The 20,901-nt window shown below is 50.9% G+C and overlaps 1 protein-coding gene across 4 annotated transcripts in view; it reads left to right on the plus strand.

Moving 5' to 3' along the window:
- The window catches only part of LOC144762126 (phosphofurin acidic cluster sorting protein 2-like), a 642,794-nt gene that overhangs the window by 484,051 nt on the left and 137,842 nt on the right, over positions 1-20,901 (plus strand). For all 4 annotated transcript variants that reach the window (XM_078647259.1, XM_078647257.1, XM_078647258.1 and 1 more), the window contains 4 exons: positions 3,117-3,256; positions 8,792-8,924; positions 9,632-9,736; positions 13,455-13,561. In XM_078647259.1, the coding sequence (XP_078503385.1) occupies positions 3,117-3,256; positions 8,792-8,924; positions 9,632-9,736; positions 13,455-13,561 (485 nt within the window). The remainder of the gene's footprint in view (positions 1-3,116; positions 3,257-8,791; positions 8,925-9,631; positions 9,737-13,454; positions 13,562-20,901) is intronic.

Raw genomic sequence — 20,901 nt, forward strand, 5'->3', positions numbered from 1 at the left:
TTCCCATCTCCACATGAATTACTACACTGTCTGGAGGAAACTATAGGGGCTCGTGTGGACAGCATACCAGTAAGTGACGCATCCTTTGCCATAAAACTGCCCTTGCTTAGTCTCGCTCTGTGACCTACATGCCTTCTCCCTAATACAAGGCCAATTAGACAAAACAAGTCCACCTCCATTAAAAACATCTCCTGTTACTGCGTCAGTGGTGATTGGCCTCAACATAGTTTAATGTTTCATTGTTAGACAGTCGGTGGGCAGCAGAAAGACCCTGTGCTACACTCCCAACAACAGCAATACTTTTTTACAGGGGAAGTTTGGCAAACAAGGTTGCCCCAGTGAACCTGCCACAGATAATGGTACACAATCTGTTTCAGATGAGATGAAGCCATTTCTGGATGAGCATGGTATAGCACACACGTGGACAGTTTTGATGCTCGTCACTTCGATATTCTATTAGCCGACTAATCTCAATTTATAATTAAAAATGAGAATCCAGAGCAAACAGTTCGCTGAACCAGGTCTTGCATATTTTCCTCACTTTCTTTCTTCAGAGTTTCACATGCACCAGGGCTGTTTTTTTATTTACTAAAGGAGAGAAGGGCTATGTGGGTCCTCTCCCCGAGCCTTGTTAGGCTGTGGGTACCCCATAACCTGGGCCATTACTAAATTTAAAGTGGAGGGGCCCAAGGGGAGCAGCAGTTTATGCTGTTCCCTCGGTGCAGGAGCAACATTTTGATCTGTTTCCGTTCCCGCATCAGTGTGGACAGGGAAATGAATCAAAAGTCTGCTACCAGACGGTGGGAGCATTTTTAAAGCACCCACCAGCTGGGAGAAAACTTTGTGTTTGCTCCTACTTGGCGGGCGGTTCAGAAATGCTCCCTTCAAGCGGGAGCAAACACAATGCGGGCAGAGAAACCGTTATTGTTAATATTAATTTATATAGCGCTAAATCACCCCAAAGAGGTTTCTCTGCACTTAGGACGGTGTGCTGCAGCCAGACTGTTGTATAGCGCTTTAGGACCCTAGTGTCATTTTGCTGATTCATGCCCCTATATAGGTATAAAACACCTTGTCTTTATATAGACATAGAAATCATAACCATATTTAGACATGGCCCATGCAGTCCAAATACGGCATGGACACTTCCACTAGTTCCGAAAAACCACAACGATTTCTTGGAAAAATAGGCTTAAGCAGTCAGGGACTTCCCCTTGCTTGAATATTGATTTGTCCAAGAACTCATGGGGTTTTCAAAGAACTGAGACTCTTTGATGACGTTATTATGTCCAACCTTACGTCAAACTCGGCACCTTCAAGGTATAAATATGCCCACACTTGCCCTAGCAAGCAGGGCAAGTTTGACTATCTACTTGCCCGACGCATCCTGCTACAGCAAGTGCCGAAGGAAGCCGACCCTTCAGAAGATGTACTGAGAAAGACGCTGTCTTTTCTCTTGCCGAGAAATCCAGCTCCAGTGTTTCCACGCTACCCTCGCGGGGTGTTGGGAAATCGAGTCCTGAGACAGAGATACCAGACCTCCTACATTCTAAACCAAGGTACGGAGCTCATTAGACCCTAAGAGAAATATTGGATAGATTCTTGGCAAAAGAATACTAAACTTATGCTATACCACACTTACTTCTTCCCTCATACAAGACTTAAATTAGGTACATCGGGGTAGGCGTATTTTAGAAGCACCAGTTGAGTACTTTTAGTCTTTATTTATTTATGTATGTATTTTATGGCTTAGAAACCATACCATGCTTTTATAGTATTATTTTATAATACTTTTCTTGCTGTACGTATTATACTTTGCAGCCAGTATCACGATTGTAGCAGTTCATTTCTTCTGCATGAGAAAGAAGACTGTTCAATAAATACTTTTATTGAAAACGCCCGTCTCTCTATTTCCCTGCACCTCTGATGAAACAAAGCTTGCACGAATGACTGAGTAAAATATCTGTCTATTGTTTCTAGACTCTGAAGATACGTTTCTTCTTGGGGAAACAAAGTTGTCATGTTTATGCGGTTGTCAGAAACTAATCCCTTCTTGTTCATTCGAGAAAGTTTCTAGTGACCTCTGAGCTAGCTGGCACTCACAATTAAGTTTAATATATTCGATAGAGACCTAGTCGACCTAAGTCCGACGTCAATTCTATAGTATATATTATTCCAATGCGCAGAGCCTATTGGGAATATAGGAACTACACTACAAGACCAAGAAAGAGAATCCGAAAAGAAAGGTTTTCAAAAGCTTCCTGAATTGAGAGAGGCTCTGGCAATCGCGAAGCTGGAGGGACTGTTTGTGCCAGAGAGTAGGGGCAAAATGTGTAAAAGCTTTGCCACCCTTGCGCACCGTTTTGATTCTAGGGGTACAAAGGATTAGCTTGGAGTCTGTTCAAAGGGGCCGTGGGGGGGTGTATTTGATAGGTTTAGCAGATAAGTAGGAAGGCCCCTGTCCATTCAGGGATTTATGAACAGTGCGGCCTATCTTAAATTTCACCCGCTTTCTCACAGGGAGCCAGTGGAGTCTTTTGAGAAGTGGGATAGAAGCCGTTCTTGGTAGGGCATTTGCTACTAGGCGGGCAGCTGTGTTCTACACAACTTGTAACTTGTTTAAGGAAGGTAACAGGGGGAAGATTCTTCTGAGTAAGCTGAGTGTGTAGAATGTATGACGTGAGAGCCTGTTAGAATGTGGGACACACAGTTTTGCAGGAGAGGTTGTCGTGACCAGCGCCCTGGAGGTCAAGTTCAGCCCCAACTGCATAGGCCCCTTAATGTACCCTTCCCGGGTCACAGCCACCCGGTGGGAGGCAGAATTCACTGGTTCTATCCAGGCTGGCAAGCGGTCACATCGGACAGGTGGGTTATCCTAATTGTTTGCGAAGTCTTACCTTTTTCTTTTTTTCCCCAGAGTTTTATATAGCCTGTTGAGTGTGTAAGTCTGTCCGTTGGATGAGGGCTGAGCGGCAGGAGGCCGCTCCTGGTGGGGTTCCCCCTTCTTATTTTTAACTAACCATCTTACATGAACAAAGGAACTACAAGGAACCACACGGACTACGCTACCTTTATTTACAACAGTTTCCTAACGTTATCTTTCATTTCTCTACTAGGAGCTGGAGGAGGAAGAGCTGACACCAGCAGTCCCGGTGGCTCAACCCGCAGAGCCAGTCACCTGGGAGAGCCCTGTGGACAGGGTGCCGCCGCTGGGAATGATTGGAAGAGCAGAATCCCAGATCGTTATGTCTCCAAGGTAACGTTGTAAGATGGGAGGACCCTTGGAGCGTGTGTCCTGCTGTGTTTTAGCTGGGTGTAAGGCGTCTCCTGCTCGGAATATTACTCTATGTTTGGGAGATAAATTGCCATCCCGGAGTTATGTAATGTTGCAGGCAAACATTGTTTTGGGGAATCAGTGATAGCCATTATCTCTTTGGAACTTGTGATGGTTTGTTAATGTCCGAGTGATCGTTATTGTGTAAATGTGTATTTCAGTGTGGACCATGCACAGGCACACAGCAAACCGACATGTACCTCTTTTTATTAAATGTCAGACTGTCTGAGAGACAACTCCAACAATATGTGGAGCTCAATCCTCTCCGCACGACCCTCCGGTAGTCTTGATACAGACGCAAAGGGCAACACCAGGATAGACCGACTCCGTTGTAGGGACGAGGACAAGAACCCGCCCTTACACTCCTCGACTTCGGCCTGTGGCACTGTGATCACTCCAGGCTTGAACCATGTGCCGGGGTCCCTGGACTGGCTCCGTTGTCCACTCCTTTCTCACCAGCTGCAGACAAAACTCCAGGATTGTGTTAGTTAACTTGTCCTCATGCCCTGTATCTTGCAATGTCCCTCAAGGATCTTTCCCCATTCTGTACTGTTCAGCCTTTATAGTACATACAACTCAGTCAAAGCGATTTCATTTCAGCTTGTGTCTTTGGAGACGGGGCCATACATTTGTTTTTTTCTTCTCTTCTGGAGCTGTGGAGGGCTCTGTCAATGACTGCCCGGTCAACTGTCAAATCATCAACAAAGAAATCCTCATTGTCGACTTTGTCCACACCACCGTCACCTCAGGCCATTGTAGGTGAGTCGAAGGACCTTCTACCATGTAATCTACCACCCAGCAAAGTAGCTCCTCTTCTTCCTGCAAACATCCTGAAGACAGATGTGGAGGGAGGCACCAAGGACTCTGAACATGAAGGTCCATTCAGACCTGCTGAGGGCCTGACTGATCAGCGGGTGAAATGCCAGGACATTGGTGATGATGGCGACGAAGGCCTTCCAAAGACCAAGGAGCCCCTTATCATAGAGAAGAGGAAGGTCGTGGTTGATATCACCAGTCTCTGTACAATAGACACCCAATGATTATTATGGCTGTGACGGATGTGATGAGTCTACCAAGAGAAGAAGGTACCACGAGCAGCTACCACGAACCACCTGGCACAGAGGTTCCCATAGCTTTACTCCGTGATGATGGATTGTTACACAAGGTTCCCACCTGTCTCTCAAACTCAGGTACCCAACGCCATCCACCAGCTACGTCTCTGTCAGTACCACAGTCGCAACAACTGTAGGAGAGTAGGATCTGCTTACAATGGTTAACCCCACTTTTTGCTGGTCTTTCACTGTTTTTCAACTTTAGTCTGGCTGTGGCCCTGCTATCCAGGACCCAGCCTAGCTGCTTCCTCTCTAAATTGATTGCATTTACTCTAGGTACACTCCAGATTGGATTCTGGGGTACCCTTATAAGCCCCTAGTATATGGTACACCATGTACCCAGGGCATAGCTAACCCAGGGGCCTCCCAGGGGCTGCAGCATGTATTATGCCACCCCTGAGAGGCCACTTAAATTGACACTTCAGGTCTGCTACTGCAGCCTGTGTAAGGTGGTGCATGCACCCCTTACTTAGATATAGGTTCACTCAATCTATGTTATATCACTGCACATATAAGCCTATCAGTCACCCCTATGGGAGGATTATCAATCCTGAAGGCAGGGTGCTGAGTTTTATGTGAGAGGGTGCCCATGCATGATCATGGCCCCTCTGCAGCCTTCGGAATCTATTCTCCGGGGTTGTTCTTTGATGTAGCCATACCATATACTCTTAAGTGCATTATAACCTCACGGTAAATGCTAACTTTAAAACTGCTGCACAGAAAACTGTCGTGTTTGGTGTCAAACACCTTGAAATTAAACCTCCACACTAGTAACAGGTGTGGGAGGTATGATTCCACCCACCTAGAGGGAGAAATATGACAGCACTGGTACATCCGGTACCAGCTTTCTCGACCCTGGCATCACAAGATGGATGCTGCCAGCTGAGTCTGCCCTCCTGCTGCTGGACGAAACTCCTGCAGGGGAAGGCTGGACAATAGGTTTCCTGTCACAGGGAGGTGTAACCACCTCCCAGACAGGCTTTGGTGTACTGGGGCTGGGTGGGTGCTTTGATGTCTGCACTGGGGTCACATTTGGTGTCCCTGTGCATAGTCCAGCTCAAACCGGATGCAGGGGCTATCAGCCCCTGCTCTGGCGCAAAACTGGATAAAGGACATGGGTGTAGCCACCCCTCTGTCCTGTCCCTCCCTAGGAGGGTCCCCAGAGTTTGTCCCACCCCTTCCTTGGGTATAAAGTAGGAACCCCTGACTACAGTGTGAGAAGTTGGCCTGGCATATGCTGTTCACTATTCTAGTGGGCACCTTGTACCAGTACAAACGACCCTTATTGATGGTAGGTTAAAGACAACCTTATAGAACGCTATCCTAGAGGTAGCTGTGGAGAGAAGCCTTCAGGCTAAGTCTTGAATGTAAAGCAGCTTGTTTTACCAGTCTATACTCTTGTGAATGACCAAATGAAAGGAGAACCACACCAGGGATATATATATATATATAAAATATATGTATTTATTCTAAACACATCCCACTATTCTCTTTATGAGGCTAGAGGCAAAAGTACATACGGTAAACTTAATAGCACACAGTAAATTAGCACAATATACGGTGAGCCCTAGGGGCGTACCAAACCATATATTAAGAAAGTGGTATAAGAACCATGACTTTACTCTGCACACGGCCTAGACCCTGTAGAATCGCCGAGACCCCCAAGGAACCACCCAAGGTAGTGACACAGGGGACCCACGGGGAACACGTGCAGTGTGAGAACACAGCCGCGGTACGTCGTTAGCTTCTATGGGGAAAGTCACAGTTGGAAATTTAAAGATAAAGGACACTTAGGAGAGGACTTTGAGCAAAGCCATATAGACTTAAGGGGTTCTAGGGCCAACACCCATGGGAGCACCGGAGTACTTGAGTTACCTCGCCCAGGGAAGTCGGGTGCATAGGTGTTTTTTGGTGTCTGGAATCGTTGTTGTTTTCAATGGCGATCTGCTGCAAAGTGCTGCTGCCATTGTAGAGGAAAGTGTCCGGTGTAATCCAAGCCTGGATCGAAGATGAGAACCTGAAAGCAGAGGGGACAGAGTCTGTGTCACTTGCCAGGGACCAGGGGCTCGGTAGACGAATGCCCCCCGATGTCGGGTGATTCAGGTGCAAAGAGGTGAAGCTTGAATCTGCAGCCACGAGGACCAGTAGGTGTCGACGATGACCAGGATCTGGAATCGATCTGTCTCACGAAGGATGTTGAGTGCTGCGGTGTTGGTGCCCGGATTGGACCCAATAAGCCTTGGCAACAGCAACCCACGCAGGAATCAAAGAAATGCTTTTGTGCAGACCAGCAAGGTCTGAGGGACTCACCATGCGGTGGGGAGTCAGGGCACGTCTGGAGCAACCAGGGAAGCCCAAGAAAAATCAGAGTTGCCTTCGCAGGTACCCACCAGTCGACGGACCAGGTATCGCGAAGGGGCCTCGAGCGGAAACTGGCTCACGGAACACTCGTGGAGTGTAGGCCAGCAATCTTCAGTGCAAGAGGTGCTTGGGGCTTGGGCTACAAGTAACCCAATGCACAGCCTCAAGGAACGTCGAGAAGCTGATGCACTTGCAAATGTGCATGGTGTCCAGGAGTTCCGGTTCCACGTCACTCACGAGGGCTGCGGGTCTCAGCTTTGCTGGGGACTCGGGTCGGCCTCTGAGAAGTCTGGAAATCCACCTCCTGGGCTGCAAATACATCGGAGTCTGGTAGGAACTTCGGAGATGCAGACCAGCAAATGCTTCCTTGGTGCCTGCCAAGCAGGGGAGTAACTCCTTTACTCCCAGGGTGATTCTTCAGTCAGCTAGTCGTGTAGATCGTCGAAGTTCCAGGATATCTATAGCAGAGTTTCATCCAGGTGTAATCTAAAGTCCTGTAGTCAGGGGTTCCTTTCTTATACCCAAGTAAGGGGTTGGACTTACTCTGGAGACCCACCTATCGGAGGGTTTGGAAAGAGGGATGGCTACACCCATTTCCCTTTGTCCAGTTTCGCACCAGAGCAGGGGCTGGTAGCCCCTGCAACCGGTTTGAACTGGACTATGCACAGGGACACCAAATGTGCCCCCGGTGCTGACTTCAAAGCACTCTTGGAGTGCACCCACCCAGGCCCAACACACTAAAGCCTCTCTTGGGGGTGGTTACACCTCCCTGTGATAGGAAACCAATTGTCCAGGCCTCCCTTGCCAGAGTTTTGTCAGCAGTAGGAGGTCAGACTCGTGTCTGTGGCTGCAGCATCCATTTTGTGATGCAAGGGCCCTTTTAAACTGGTACCGGGTATATTGGTGTGTACATGTCTCTCCCTCTAGAAAGGTGGAATTCTACCCCCGCCACCAGGACTGGCAGGAGGTAGGATTCCAAAGTGTTTGACACCAAACATGACATGTTTCCGTGCAGCCAGTCCAAAGTTAGCATTTACAGCGAAGTTATAATGCACTAAAGAGTATATGGTCTGGCTGCATCACAGAACAGCCCCAGAGAATAGGTTCCGAAGGCTGCAGAGGGGCTCAGCTCATGCAGGGGCACCCTCTCACACAAAACCAAGCACCCTGCCTTCAGGATTGATAAGGCCTGCCATAGGGGTGACTTATTGGATTCTATGTGCAGTGATTAAGGTAGATATAGGTAACCTATATCTTAGTAAGGAGTGCATGCACCACCTTACCCAGGCTGCAGTAGGAGACCTGTGGTGCCATTTTGGAAGGCTTCCCAGGGGTGGCATAATACTTGCTTCAGCCCCTGGTAGGCCTCGGGGTTACCTATGCCCTCAGTACCTAAGGTACCATATACTAGGGACTCACTGGGGTAACCCAAACTGGAGTGTACCTAAAGTACATGCAATCAATTTAGAGAGGAAGCAGCTAGGCTGGGGACCTGGAGAGCAGGGCCCCAGCCAGACTAAAGTAAAAAAAAAACAATGAAACATCAGCAAAAAGTGGGGGTAATCATAGTAAGCAGATCCTACTCTCCTACAACTTCCACCAAAAAAACTTCATTTTTTCAGAGGTGTTGTAATATCTTGTTGATGATTCTTGCAGATGTTCTGTGTCCTTCCCATTGGTGTTTGCCGTTCGCTCCGACTCTTCTCACTCCCATGAGGCTCACTTGGGGGCATTAAGGCTGGTGTGACTTTGCTCTCAGTATTCTGCGCCTGTGTGTAGACCTGGTGACTGCCTGAGGTGGGGTTGAGCACAGGAACTCTTCACATATTCATCAGATCACTCTGTTGTACATGGATGCAATGCATGTTTCGGGCGAGTCCAGCCCCCCGCCATCACCAGCACGGGGATTTCTTGGGGTCTCGCTGCTGCAGGCAGGGCTGGTTCTTTTCTGTTTCATTCTGTCTCACCCACCCTTTGTTTGCAGCAAAATGGAGGCCAGGCCGCTGCGCCGGCCCCGCAGCACGTCCATGAAGGACCGCCACACCTCCAAGATGCAGAGCGACCGAGGGAGCAGCCTGGAGAGTGAGAGCTCGCCGGACTCCCGCCAGAACAGTCAGGTTTGTTGCCCTTGGATCAGCTTCTTGCCACCGCCCCTCTGCACTCTCCACGACCCTGGAGATTGACCCCACTGCGGGTATGTGCCAGAATACTACAGCATTGTCCTCAAGTGAGACCTGCCCCAGCCTGTCCTACTCCTGCCTCCTCAGACCTCTCCAGGAGGGGGCCCCCACACGAGGGACCCACCTGCCCCAGCCTGTCCTACTGCTGACTCCTCAGACCTCTCCAGGAGGGGGCCCAACACCAGGAGCCCACTTGCCCCAGCCTGTCCCACTCCTGACTCCTCAGACCTCTCAAGGAGAGGACCCCACATCAGGAGCCCGCCTGACCCAGCCTGTCCCACTCCTGACTCCTCAGACCTCTTCAGGAGGGGCCCCACACCAGGAGCCCACCTGCCCAGCCTCAAGGAGAGGACTCCACTCGAGAAGCTCACCTGCCCCAGCCTGTCCCACTCCTGACTCCTCAGACCTCTCCAGTCCCTGATAACAATAGTCAGACCCTTCAGTGCCACTGGCTGGCGCTGTACTCATCGATTCAGCTAATCAATCATCTTATCTTCAAGCTTTAAGTGGCAGAGTTTGCACCTCACCCCCGCTGTCTGGATGGCCGGTCCATGCTGAGGGGGTTAAGAGGACCCCATGGGGGGGCGTCCTCACCAGATCACAAGCTCACCCCCCATTCCACCCCCTCTTGTTTGTGTCTTTAGGTCCCTCGGAAGTCTGTGTATGACCAGCTCAACCAGATCCTCGTGTCTGACGAGCAGCTTCCGGAAAGCATCATCCTGATCAGCGTCACCGAGTGGCAAGGACAGGTGAGCACAATCCGGACAGGTGAGCATCATCCGGACAGGTGAGCATCATCCTCATCAGTGTCACCGAGTGGCAAGGACAGGTGAGCACCATCCTCATCAGCTTCACCGAGTGGCAAGGACAGGTGAGCACCATCCGGACAGGTGTGAATCATCCGGACAGGTGATCACCATCCGGACAGGTGAGCATCATCTGGACAGGTGAGCACCATCCAGACGGGTGAGCAACATCCGGGCGGCTGAGCATAATCCGGACAGGTGAGCACCATCTGGACGGATGAGCACCATCCGGACAGGTGAGCATCTTCCAGACAGGTGAACATCATCCGGACAGGTGAACATCATCCGGACGGGTGAGCACCATCCGGACAGGTGAGCATCATCCAGACAGATGATCATCATCCGGACAGGTGAGCATCATCCGGTCAGGCGAACATCATCCGGACAGGTGAGCATCATCCGGACAGGTGAGCATCATCCGGACAGGTGAGCATCATCCGGAAAGGTGAGCATCATCCGGACAGGTGAGCACCATCCGGAAAGGTTAGCATCATCCGGTCAGGCGAGTATCATCCGGACAGGCGAGCATCATCCGGAAAGGTTAGCATCAACCGGACAGGTGAGCATCATCAGGACAGGTGAGCACCATCCGGACAGGTGAGCACCATCCGGACAGGTGAGCACCATCCGGACAGATGAGCACCATCCGGACAGATGAGCACCATCTGGACAGATGAGCATCATCCCGGCAAGTGAGCACCATCCGGACAGATGAGCATTATCCTCATCAGTGTCACTGAGTGGTCACAAATTTATCCTGGTGGTGGTGGACCATGCCACCAGGTACCCAGAAGCCATTCCACTTAGGACCACTACCGCTCCTGTGGTGGCAAGAGCCCTCCTGGGAGTTTTCTCAAGAGTGGGTTTCCCTAAGGAGGTTGTATCAGACAGAGGTACTAACTTCATGTCTAGTTACTTGACTGCAATGTGGAAGGAGTGCGGAGTGAATTACAAATTCACCACACCCTATCACCCACAATGCAATGGTTTGGTTGAAAGATTCAACAAGACCTTAAAGGGCATGATTAAGGGTTTCCCAGAAAAGCTCAGGCGGAGATTGGACATCCCCTTGCCCTGCCTTTTATTTGCATACAAGGTGGTTCCTCAGAAGGGGGTTGGTTACAGCCCGTTTGAACTTCTGTTTGGGCACCCTGTAAGAGGCCCATTGGGTCTGGTGAAGGAGGGATGGGAGTTACCTCTCAAACTCCCTAAACAGGACATTGTGGACTATGTACTTGGTCTCCACTCCAGGATGGCTGAGTACATGATAAAAGCAACCAAAAACCTTGTGGCTAGACAGGAATTGCAAAAGGCCTGGCATGACCAAAAGGCTGAACTGACTGTGTACCAGCCAGGGCAGAAAGTGTGGGTGTTGGAGCCTGTGGCCCCATGAGCCCTCCAGGAAAAATGGAGTGGCCATCATACAATTGTTGCACAGAAGGGAGAGGTAACCTATTTGGTTGACCTTGGAACAGACTGAAACCATATGTTGACAGGTCAGACATGGGCTTGCTCATGGCTACAGATGAGGGACAGGAGGAGGAGAGTGACCCTCTCCCAGACCTGCTTTCACAGAACCTTGATGATGGGTCAGTTGATGGTGTAGCCTTGGCAGGCAGCCTCACTGACCAGCAACAAGCTGATTGTAGACAGGTGCTCAATCAGTATAGGAACATGTTCTCTCTGACTCCAAGTCAGACCATATGGTGTACTCATGAAGTGGACACTGGGGACAGTCTGCCTGTTAAAAATAATATTTAAGATTTACGGGCAACCTGACCATGTCAGGGACTGTATCAGGACTGAAGTCCAGAAGATTTTGGATTTGGGAGTAATTGGACCCTCAGATAGCCCTTGGGCTAGTCCAGTGGTCTTGGTACCAAAACCTCACACCCAGGATGGTAAGAGAGAGATGAGGTTTCGTTTTGACTACAGGGGTCTCAATGCAGTCACTAGGACTGATGGCCATCCAATCCCAAGAGCAGATGAGCTTATAGACACTTTGGCCTCAGCCAAGTTTCTGAGCACATTTGATCTTACAGCTGGCTACTGGCAGATCAGACTAGCTGATGATGCAAAGCAAAAGACAACATTTTCTACCCCTAGTGGGCATTACCAATTTGTGGTGATGCCCTTTGGTTTGAAGAATGCACCTGCCACTTTTCAAAGGTCGGTGAACAAAGTCCTAACAGGTCTGGAAGACTACAGTGTGGCATATCTAGATGATATTGATGTCTTTAGCTCCACCTGGGGGGATCACCTGGTCCACCTGAGAAATGTTTTAGAGGCCCTGCTGAAAGCAGGCCTCACTATCAGGGCTACTAAGTGCCAGATAGGGCAGAGTAAGGTTGTGGACCTGGGCCACCTTGTAGGTGGAGGTCAGGTTCAACCATTGCAGAGCAAGATCCAGGCCATCATGGACTGGGTTGCTCCAACCACCCAGACCCAGGTCAGAGCTTTCTTGGGCCTGACTGGGTACTACTGAAGATTTGTCAAGGGGTATGTTTCCATAGTGACACCCCTGAATGACTTAACTTCTAAGACAATGCCCAAGAAAGTTCAGTGGACAGTCAGCTGTCAAAGGGCATTTGATGACCTGAAGCAGGCCATGTGCACTACACCAATTCTGCAAAGTCCTAACTACTCCAAAGAATTCATTGTCCAAACCAATGTATTTGAGTTGGGGGTAGGGGCTTTGTTATCACAATTGAATAAAGATGGTCAAGACCAGCCAGTAGCTTTCATTAGCAGAAGGCTGACCCCTAGAGAGAAGCTTTGGTCAGCTATTGAGAGGGAGACCTTAGCTGTGGTTTGGGCCCTGAAGAAGCTGAGGCCATACGTGTTTGTCACTCACTTCAAGATTCAGACAGACCAGAAGCCCTTCTTATGGCTAAAACAGATGAAGAATGAAAACCCCAAACTTTTGAGGTGGTCCATTTCCCTACAGGGTATGGACTTTACAGTGGAACACAGACCAGGGACCGACCATGCCAATGCAGATGGACTCTCCAGATATTTCCACTTAGAACATGAAGACTCAACTGGTCACGGTTAGTTTAATGTCCCTGCGTTTGGGGGGTGGGGTGGTTGTGTAGGAGAGTAGGATCTGCTCTTATAGTTACCCCCACTTTTTACTGATGTTTCACTGTTTTTCGACTTTAGTCTGGCTGGGGCCCTGCTATCCAGGACCCCAGCCTAGCTGCTTCCTCTCTAAATTGATTGCAAATACTTTAGGTACACTCCAGTTTGGTTACTGGGGCACCCTTAGAGGCCTACCAGGGGCTGCAGCATGTATTATGCCACCCCTGGGAAGCCTTCCAAAATGGCACCACAGGACTGCTACTGCAAGGTGGTGGGTAAGGTGGTGTAATCACCCCTTAATGAGATATAGGTAACCTATATCTACCTTAAAATCATTGCACATAAAAACCTAACCGTCACACCTATGGCAGGCCATATCAATACTGTACGTCCAGATCACAGGAGCAGAGGTCCGGGGTTGTGTCAGGGTGTCGCTGGGCGCTCTTTTTCCTACATTTGGTCCTACTTCTGCTGCACGTCCAGCTCACAGGCGTAGTGTCCAGGCCTTAGCCTGCTCCTATAGACCACTGGTTGTTGCAAGGTCAGTGATCGGCACTAACGCAGCGTCTTCTGTTTGCAGTATCTGTGGGACTTGCTGAAGGAGCAGCAACAGCCGATCGTGTCCACGTGGTCCCCAGCTGATGTCCAGGCTGCCTTCAGCACCATCGTCACCCGCATACAGAGATTGTAAGTACTGATGCATCGCTTGGCGCAGTCAGTAGAGATGTGTCCAGGTGTGTACGCGTGGCTGATGCTTGCATGGGGCACGCGGACCGGAAGGCATGTTTCTACATGTGTCTATAGACTGGCTGTGGAGAGCAGGTGCAGGAGTATATGCACGCAGGTCCTCACCCCTCTGACTTTCAAACGCTGTGCTTTTCATGCAAGTGTCATTTCCTCTCATCACCACGACCCTTTCTCTCCATGAGTATCGTTACAGCTTCTATACCAATACTTCCCTACCCTGTACGGTAGTACTGTGTGAGCCAAGAGCAGTACAGTCCTGATGGATACCTATAACCGCAGATAGCTCAACTTTTGAATCCCTGCCTGCCTGGATCTGGAAACATTTAGAAGTTGATTCCTCTGGTTTCCGATGGCTTTGTCCCACCCCCAGAAGTGCTACAAATCCCTTACCTGTTCCCGTAGTAAGTCCTGGTCCAGGTTTTCTGTCCTCTGTTATGCCTAAGAGTACGTTTCTGCACACATACAAGACTCCAGACAGGAGTCTTTTCCCTGTTGCTCCTGCACCAGATTGGAATTGCACAGTAAGCTCGAAGGTGTTGGAACCACAGTTGTCAGCTGTGGAAACGAAAGCTTATTTGCATACAAACGTCTTGCAGTCTGACCCTCCAACTGCAAGGCCTTTTGTACCGTTCAGTGAATCTCTGCCCGACTCTTAAGGCAGCTCCATTGAAACCATGTTGGGCGCCACTGGTAAGTCGCCTCATCGTTAGGTGTCATAGGCCTGCGGCTGGTAATGCAGCATTCCTCGATGGAAAGTCTCAGACTTCAGCCAGCAAGGTGAACATACAGTCCTTCCCTATGCCCCCGAGAGAGAATCAGTGACTGTGTGGGGCGTGCTACGGACACTATGTGGTGAGTCGCCATCTCGCTTGGATGCACCACAGGTTTATCTTAGTACCTGCAGACTCCATTATAACTCTACCTTTTGATGGCTCCAGGCTGTTTGGCCCCTGTTACTGAGTGCCATAGAGACGCAGAGAGGATCAGGATATATTGGAGCCTCAGTTCTTCAACACCCTTATGCGGGAGGACACAGGTCTTCCCTGTAGATCCTGGAGAGTAAATGGTGCCCTTAGATAGTCATTTCCAGAACATTTGTGGTCCTGATGAGAACCAGCCAAAGGGTCTGGTTCGAAACGCGTCAACCCCGTTTTTTTGTCCCTGTCAAACGAATAATGTACATTGATTAATTATTCAACGGAACGACTTAGGAGTTTGATGTTTGGAAGAGCGTTTATTTAGAATTATTCCTACATCTTAACTATAAGTAACTTGGATTTGCCGTTTGGCGCAGGGATTAGGATATTTGTTCACCGGCTTTTTATTAGCACTGGTGTGTTGTGTGGATGACATGAGTGAGAGTGAGTGGTGTCTGTGAAAGATTGTTGGATGTCTTGGATGATTGATAGTTTAGATTGCTTGTGGGTGTTATATTTGTGTTTAGTGTTTTGTACATAAGATTTTTTCTTCTATGTCAGATTTACACATGTATATGAAGTGTTTCTGATAAAATATGGTCTAAATGATTTCTGAAATAAAATACAATAACAGATGGATTAATTTCTGAGTGGACTTATATGTTTTATTCATATAGTCAAAGGAAAAACCAATCTCTACGAGTGGTGCTCAGTACTGGCAGTTGTTTTGTTTTGACGTTATACGGACTCAGCCTTACTGAGGTGAGTCAAGGCCCTTTGATGTTTTCTACTTAGATAGCAGGGCACATATTTCCCCTGGCCCCCCAGGTATTAGCATGTTTCGTGTATTTCCAAAGGTGACGTGATGGTCGTGGCCATTTTCACCGGTTGGAGGTGCGCGTTTTCCCATACTTTGATGACTGGCTGTTGAAGGTGGCTCGACACAGTTACAGACCAGTAGCGGACAACCATCTTGCTGCTGTCCTCCCTGGCCTTCTCCATCAACGAGCTGAAATCCCTCCTTCGGCAGTGCGGAGGATTTGCTTTATAGGAGCCATTCTAAACATAGTGGCGTTCAAAGCTTTTACATCCCAAAGCACTTCCGGGACTTTCAAAATATGATGCTGATATTTCGGGTTCAATCCTGTGTTCTGGGTCGGGCGATGCTGAGGCTTCTTGGTCTCCTGGCCTTGTGTCTCTGAGGGCTGCCTCCTTCCCGTTGGCACATGCGGGCTCTGCAGTGGATCCTCTGTTTTCAGACTCAGCACTAGCAGTGTATCATGGATAACGTGTGTGTCAGACAAGGCCGACCTGGACTTTTAGTGGTAAATGAAGGATTCCAGCCTGATTTGCAGGAGGCCTTTTTGCCTCCTCCGTTCAGAGTTCGTGGGATTAACTAACGTCGTTTCTGGGCTTGGGAGCCCTATTCTGTATGATTCTCGTATGAGGCCAATGTCCTTCCTGAGATGTGCCCAGGCCTCTTCCTGCTGACCTCTCTCTGAATCAAAGAGCACCCTTGAAGTGCCCTGGGGGAGCCGGACTCTCTCTTCTCCAGTGCGTGTCTCACCCAGATTACAGAAACGCAGGAATCCACAAACCCGTCTGGGGGGAATCCCTCCACTTCCTCATGCTCCTCTAGTCAGCCCTAGGTCTCCCACAGTGGAACCCAGAAACTTTCATGTATTGTACCATCCACAGGGACATATACGCTACATACAGCACATATTTAACAGACACATGCTCCAGGGCACTCCTCATCAAACCGACGTAGGCTAAGAGTGACGTGAGCACACGGCAGCGGAGCTTTAACCGAGCGAGCTTGTAGGCCTCACTCCAGTGACGCGGGTATAAAGGTCTGTCTACTCTTACTGATCACTACACGGCGTGCCGCCATCATCGAGCGTGTGCTGCTTAACTCCTGGTAAATGCAGTAGCATTTCACCATATGAGGGTTGCGCTTTAGTGCCCAACCTGATCCAAAAAAGACCGCAATCAGCGAGACATGCCTGGGTCATGGCACACAAGCATGGTCCATGTTCGCCCTTGACTGCAAAAAGTAGCATCAGGGAGTAAGAAATCATTACCGTTGGGGCACTCAGGGCACGGGTGTATGTCTTTCACCATGGGAAGGACTTTCCCATAAACAAAACTCAAAAATGTGAGATTTTGAGTTCTGTATGGACTCTTGCAAACAAATGTCAGTGACAGAAACTCATCAGGTGTACCGTTGGTGCCTGCGTTTGGGTCATGACTTTAATGCCTGCAGTGACTGCGTCGGTGAACCCGAAGCCCATCCGCCATGGCATTGAAACTAACCTTTGGTACAAGCATTTTTCTTTTAAGTAGTTGATGTGGCTCAAACTTGTAGAAATTTTAGATCTGATAGAGACTACTAGCCGCAGAATCCTTCACATAGAATTATCCCCAGGCGTGAGACTGGATCCAGAAACGTTTTGCCACAGCATCCCTGCGCTCCGGGGGTAGGGCGACACCACGCGGCTCCGCCCAGGTGTCGTCTGCGAACGTGACGCCAGCGAGGTCACCTAAGCCCCACCCCGGCACGCCTACGTCAGTTTTTTTCTTTTTCCAAGTGCAACGCGGATCCGGTCTTCCTACGGGCCTGTTTGGGGCCCTTTTTTCTTCATCATTGTCTCTTCTTTTGGTGGAACAGTGTGTGAATGCCTTCGGGCTTCAAGGCTTGCACGTCGTGTGGGCGTCTTCTGTCGGCGACGGACACTCACCTCATTTGTATGTGGTGTTTGGGGGAGGATCACGGCACCACTGATTGTGAGGCGTGCCAACAGTTGAAGCCGAAGTCGCGGCGGGAGAGCCGGATGACACTACTCTCGGTGCATCTCTCCAGTTCGACCTCCTCCCCTCGATCAGCCTCGGCAGATGGCTTCAGATACGGCCGTGGTCATCGTCCTCGCCCTTCTCAGATGTTGCGAGAGCGTCGCTCCCCGGTGGGTAAGTGTAGAAGTTTGTCCCGGGGGCTGGGTTTTGGCCAGCCGGGGGTGTGGACTCTCCGCGGGTGATGCAGCCCGTGTGTCCTCCTATCCACCGTTTCCCAGAGATGGGGCGTCGAGAGTCCAGATGGAGACATACGCGGTGGCTTTACAGGCCTCGCTGGCGTCTCCTTCCCCTCCTGGGGCGTCAGCGGATCCCTTGCCTTGTGCGGGGCCCTCCGCGGCGCCGCCTGCGGCTCCGGCCCCGGCGCTGACTGGTTTGGATCCAGGCTTGGAGGATGTGGTGCTGTTGGGGTGCGCCCCTTTCGGGGTCCCTCCTTCAGACCACGGCGTCTCTGCTTCGCCACAAACTCCCGCGGGAGTCCCTGTGGTGCCACTGGAGGTCGCCGGGGCTTGGGTCGCATCCCCGAGCCCCTCTTGGTCCTTTGACACGGTGGTCCTGTCTAAGGCAGAGGTGACGCCACTACGGCGCCAGCAGCTGCTGGACCGGACGGCGCCACAGGGGTCGGTGGACCCACCTCGCCCCGCTCTGGGTCGAGGCTGGACGGGGACCCCTCGCCCTCCTCCGGGACTTTCTCGTCCCTCCACGCAGGCAGCTGCCTCGTCAGAGGTTGAGTTGGCCCTGGCTGCGCCGCATGGTTTGCCGGGCCACCTTTGTCACATGCTGGGCTGAGGCTGGCGGAGGGCTTCGTGTCACTCCCCTGATCCCTCTCGTTCCTCCACAAAGGCGGCTGCGTCGGCGGGGGTCGAGTTGGCGCCATTCCGATGCCGCCCCTTGGCCACTTCGGATCCGGCCCGCTCCGGTCTTCGGCGCGGTGTGGCTTAGAGGGGCCCTATCCAGCGTCTCCTTCGGCGCAGGATGGCATTACCGTCCTGCCTCAGGCGGCGGATTCTACAGCTCCTGACAGGCGTCGAGTTGCGGAATCGTCTTCGGACGCTCCCTCTTCTCTGGAGGCTGGCTGCATGTTGTTCCATGCCCCGGCTGACTCCGCCATCCAAAGGTTCCTGGCAGGGCTCCGTCCTCCTCCTCCTCCCCCGCCTTATAATCCTCCTCCTCCTTCTTCCCCTCCTCAGTGGCTGCTGAGTTGAGCTGGTTCTGGTCCTTCTTGGGACGGTCGCTCTTGCTGTAGAGTGTGTTTTCTGGCCATTGAGTCCTCCTTGCTGGAACTTTGGCCTTGTTGGCTGCTGGACGGCCCTTTGTTCACTGTGTGTGTTTTTTGCTGGAACTGTAAACAGACTTGGCCCTGAGACTAGGCCTTCTGTTTTTCATTTTGAGCTGCTTGTCAAGCCTTTCCCCATGGCTCTTTCGTTTTTTCCTCTGCTGCGGAAGTTCTACCAAAGAGGGTTCCCATGTCTTGGGACTTAACGTACACCATGTGGGGGAGTGGTAGCTGTTATATAGCTTGTGCTAAGCTGCGGAGTCCTGGTGGCCTTTGGGTGCCTGTTCTCCATGACGTTTATGTATGTTGCTTTGCTTCTTGAGGTAGTGGGCGCGGCCCCTAGTGGTGGTGTGTCTGGCCTTTTCCTCACCTCCCTGCTCCTGTCCTGCGGGCTGGGATGATTCTGTGCTCTTCCTTGTCAGGCGTCGCCCACCCAGTCTTCCTGGGGCCTGGGCTGTTTTTTCTTGCTTCTGGCGACTATGTCTGTTGGTGCTGCTCTGGTTGGCCTGTTGCCTTCCATCGGGGGTGGACTCGCCTTCTTTTCCCTCGTTTTCTGGGCCCTCTGGGCTCTCCCCCTGGCTTTGGATGGAAGCTTTATTGCCTTGGAGGGGTGTGGGGTACTTCGGCCTCCCTGGCCTTGCCCTTGGTTCCTCTATCGTGAGTGTGAGGGCCTCCTCTTCTTTCTTCTTCCTCCGCCCCTCTGGGGTCGGTGGTGTTCTGCTTGTGGGGGCTCCTCTTGCCTGAGAGAGGCCGGGTTACTTGCCCGGTCAGCTGGTCTGGTCCCCTGTGAGACCCTCTGTCCTTCAAGGCTGGTGGGGTCCTTTCGCAGACTCTCCTTCCCCGTGGGTATTGCTAGGGTATCTATTCTACGTTAAGGAATCTGCGGCTAGTAGTCTCTATCATATGTACGAGTTACTTACCTTCGGTAACGATGTATCTGGTAGAGACGATTCTAGACGCAGATTCCTTCACGGCCCGTCCTTCCTCCCCGTTCTGCGAGGACCCTTGGGTTGGTGTCGGCACTCGCCTCCTGGTGGGGGGCTGTGTCTGCTGTAAGGGCATTCTTTCGCTCTTGGCGGGTTTTGCTCCGTCTTGTTGCTGTACCTTCCTCCTCTTTGGTTCTCTGGAGGATGGGGTTCTAGTGCTCCTGTGCCCCGCTACTCTGGCTGCTCCAGGTTTGGGGGGGTTTGCCTTCAATCTCTGCCCTCCCCTTCCTCTTGCTGCTAGGGGTCCCTGCCCCTATGCTGTCCTCTGTGTTGGGGTCATCTGGCCAGGCCTTGACCTTGTTCCTTGGGGGTTGGTTGGCCACTGTGCTGGGGTGGCTTGGAGGGTGGTTGTGTTCCTGTCTGTTCTGGGGCTGGCTCCCCTTCCCTGTTTCCCGGTGGGAGTTGTAGGCCTGCTACAGGTGTTATGACTTTACATATGCTCCCTATCTCTGGGGGAGAGGGGGGGAATGCTGTTTACATTCTGGCAGGGTGGTGGCTCAGGGCTCTGCTCTGTTCTTTCTTCTGTCCCTGCCTTTGGACACTGCAGTTTTGCATTGCTCCTTATGGTGTCGCTTGTCTCCATTCCCTGTTTATACTCTTTCGCACGCTGTTCCCATGCTCCCCCAGTTGTGCCTGGTGGCTCCGTGTTGCGGCGCGGAAAAGTTCTCAGAAGAAAACTGACGTAGGCGCGCCGGAGTGGGACATATGTGACCTCGCTGACGTCACGTGCGCGGAGTCGCGTGGAGTTGCCCTGCCCCCGGCGCGCAGGGTGCTGTGACAAAAAGTATCCGGATCCAGTCTCTTGCCTGGGGATAATTCTACGTGAAGGAATCTGCTGCTAGAATCGTCTCTACCAGATACATTGTTACCGAAGGTAAGTAACTCGTACAATCGGTTGGGAAATGTTTCGTTCTTTTAAATGGGCTCCTTTAATTCAGTTTTACTTTTAGCTTGTTATATCCTTGAGCTGGTTTTTGGCCTTTCTCCTGGGTCTGGTCTTTAGAAGTAGGCGCTATATTTTGAAGGGATTAGCCACTCCAGAGGTGCTATTTTAATAAGGTTAGTGATCTAGCAGTCGACTGACTTGGGTACCTCCCTCTATCCTAAAAAGACGCATATGCCGCTGATGTGCACATCGTGCACCCAAAGCAAGCTGGAGAAATGCAAATCTGCCTTACCTGGGGATCCATGCCCTCCTCAATTCTTTAGGATGGTCTCCTCTACCATCAACCCTGGGTCAAATAAAATCTT

The sequence above is a fragment of the Lissotriton helveticus genome, chromosome 6, assembly GCF_964261635.1.
Source record: "Lissotriton helveticus chromosome 6, aLisHel1.1, whole genome shotgun sequence".
Lineage (NCBI taxonomy): Eukaryota > Metazoa > Chordata > Amphibia > Caudata > Salamandridae > Lissotriton > Lissotriton helveticus.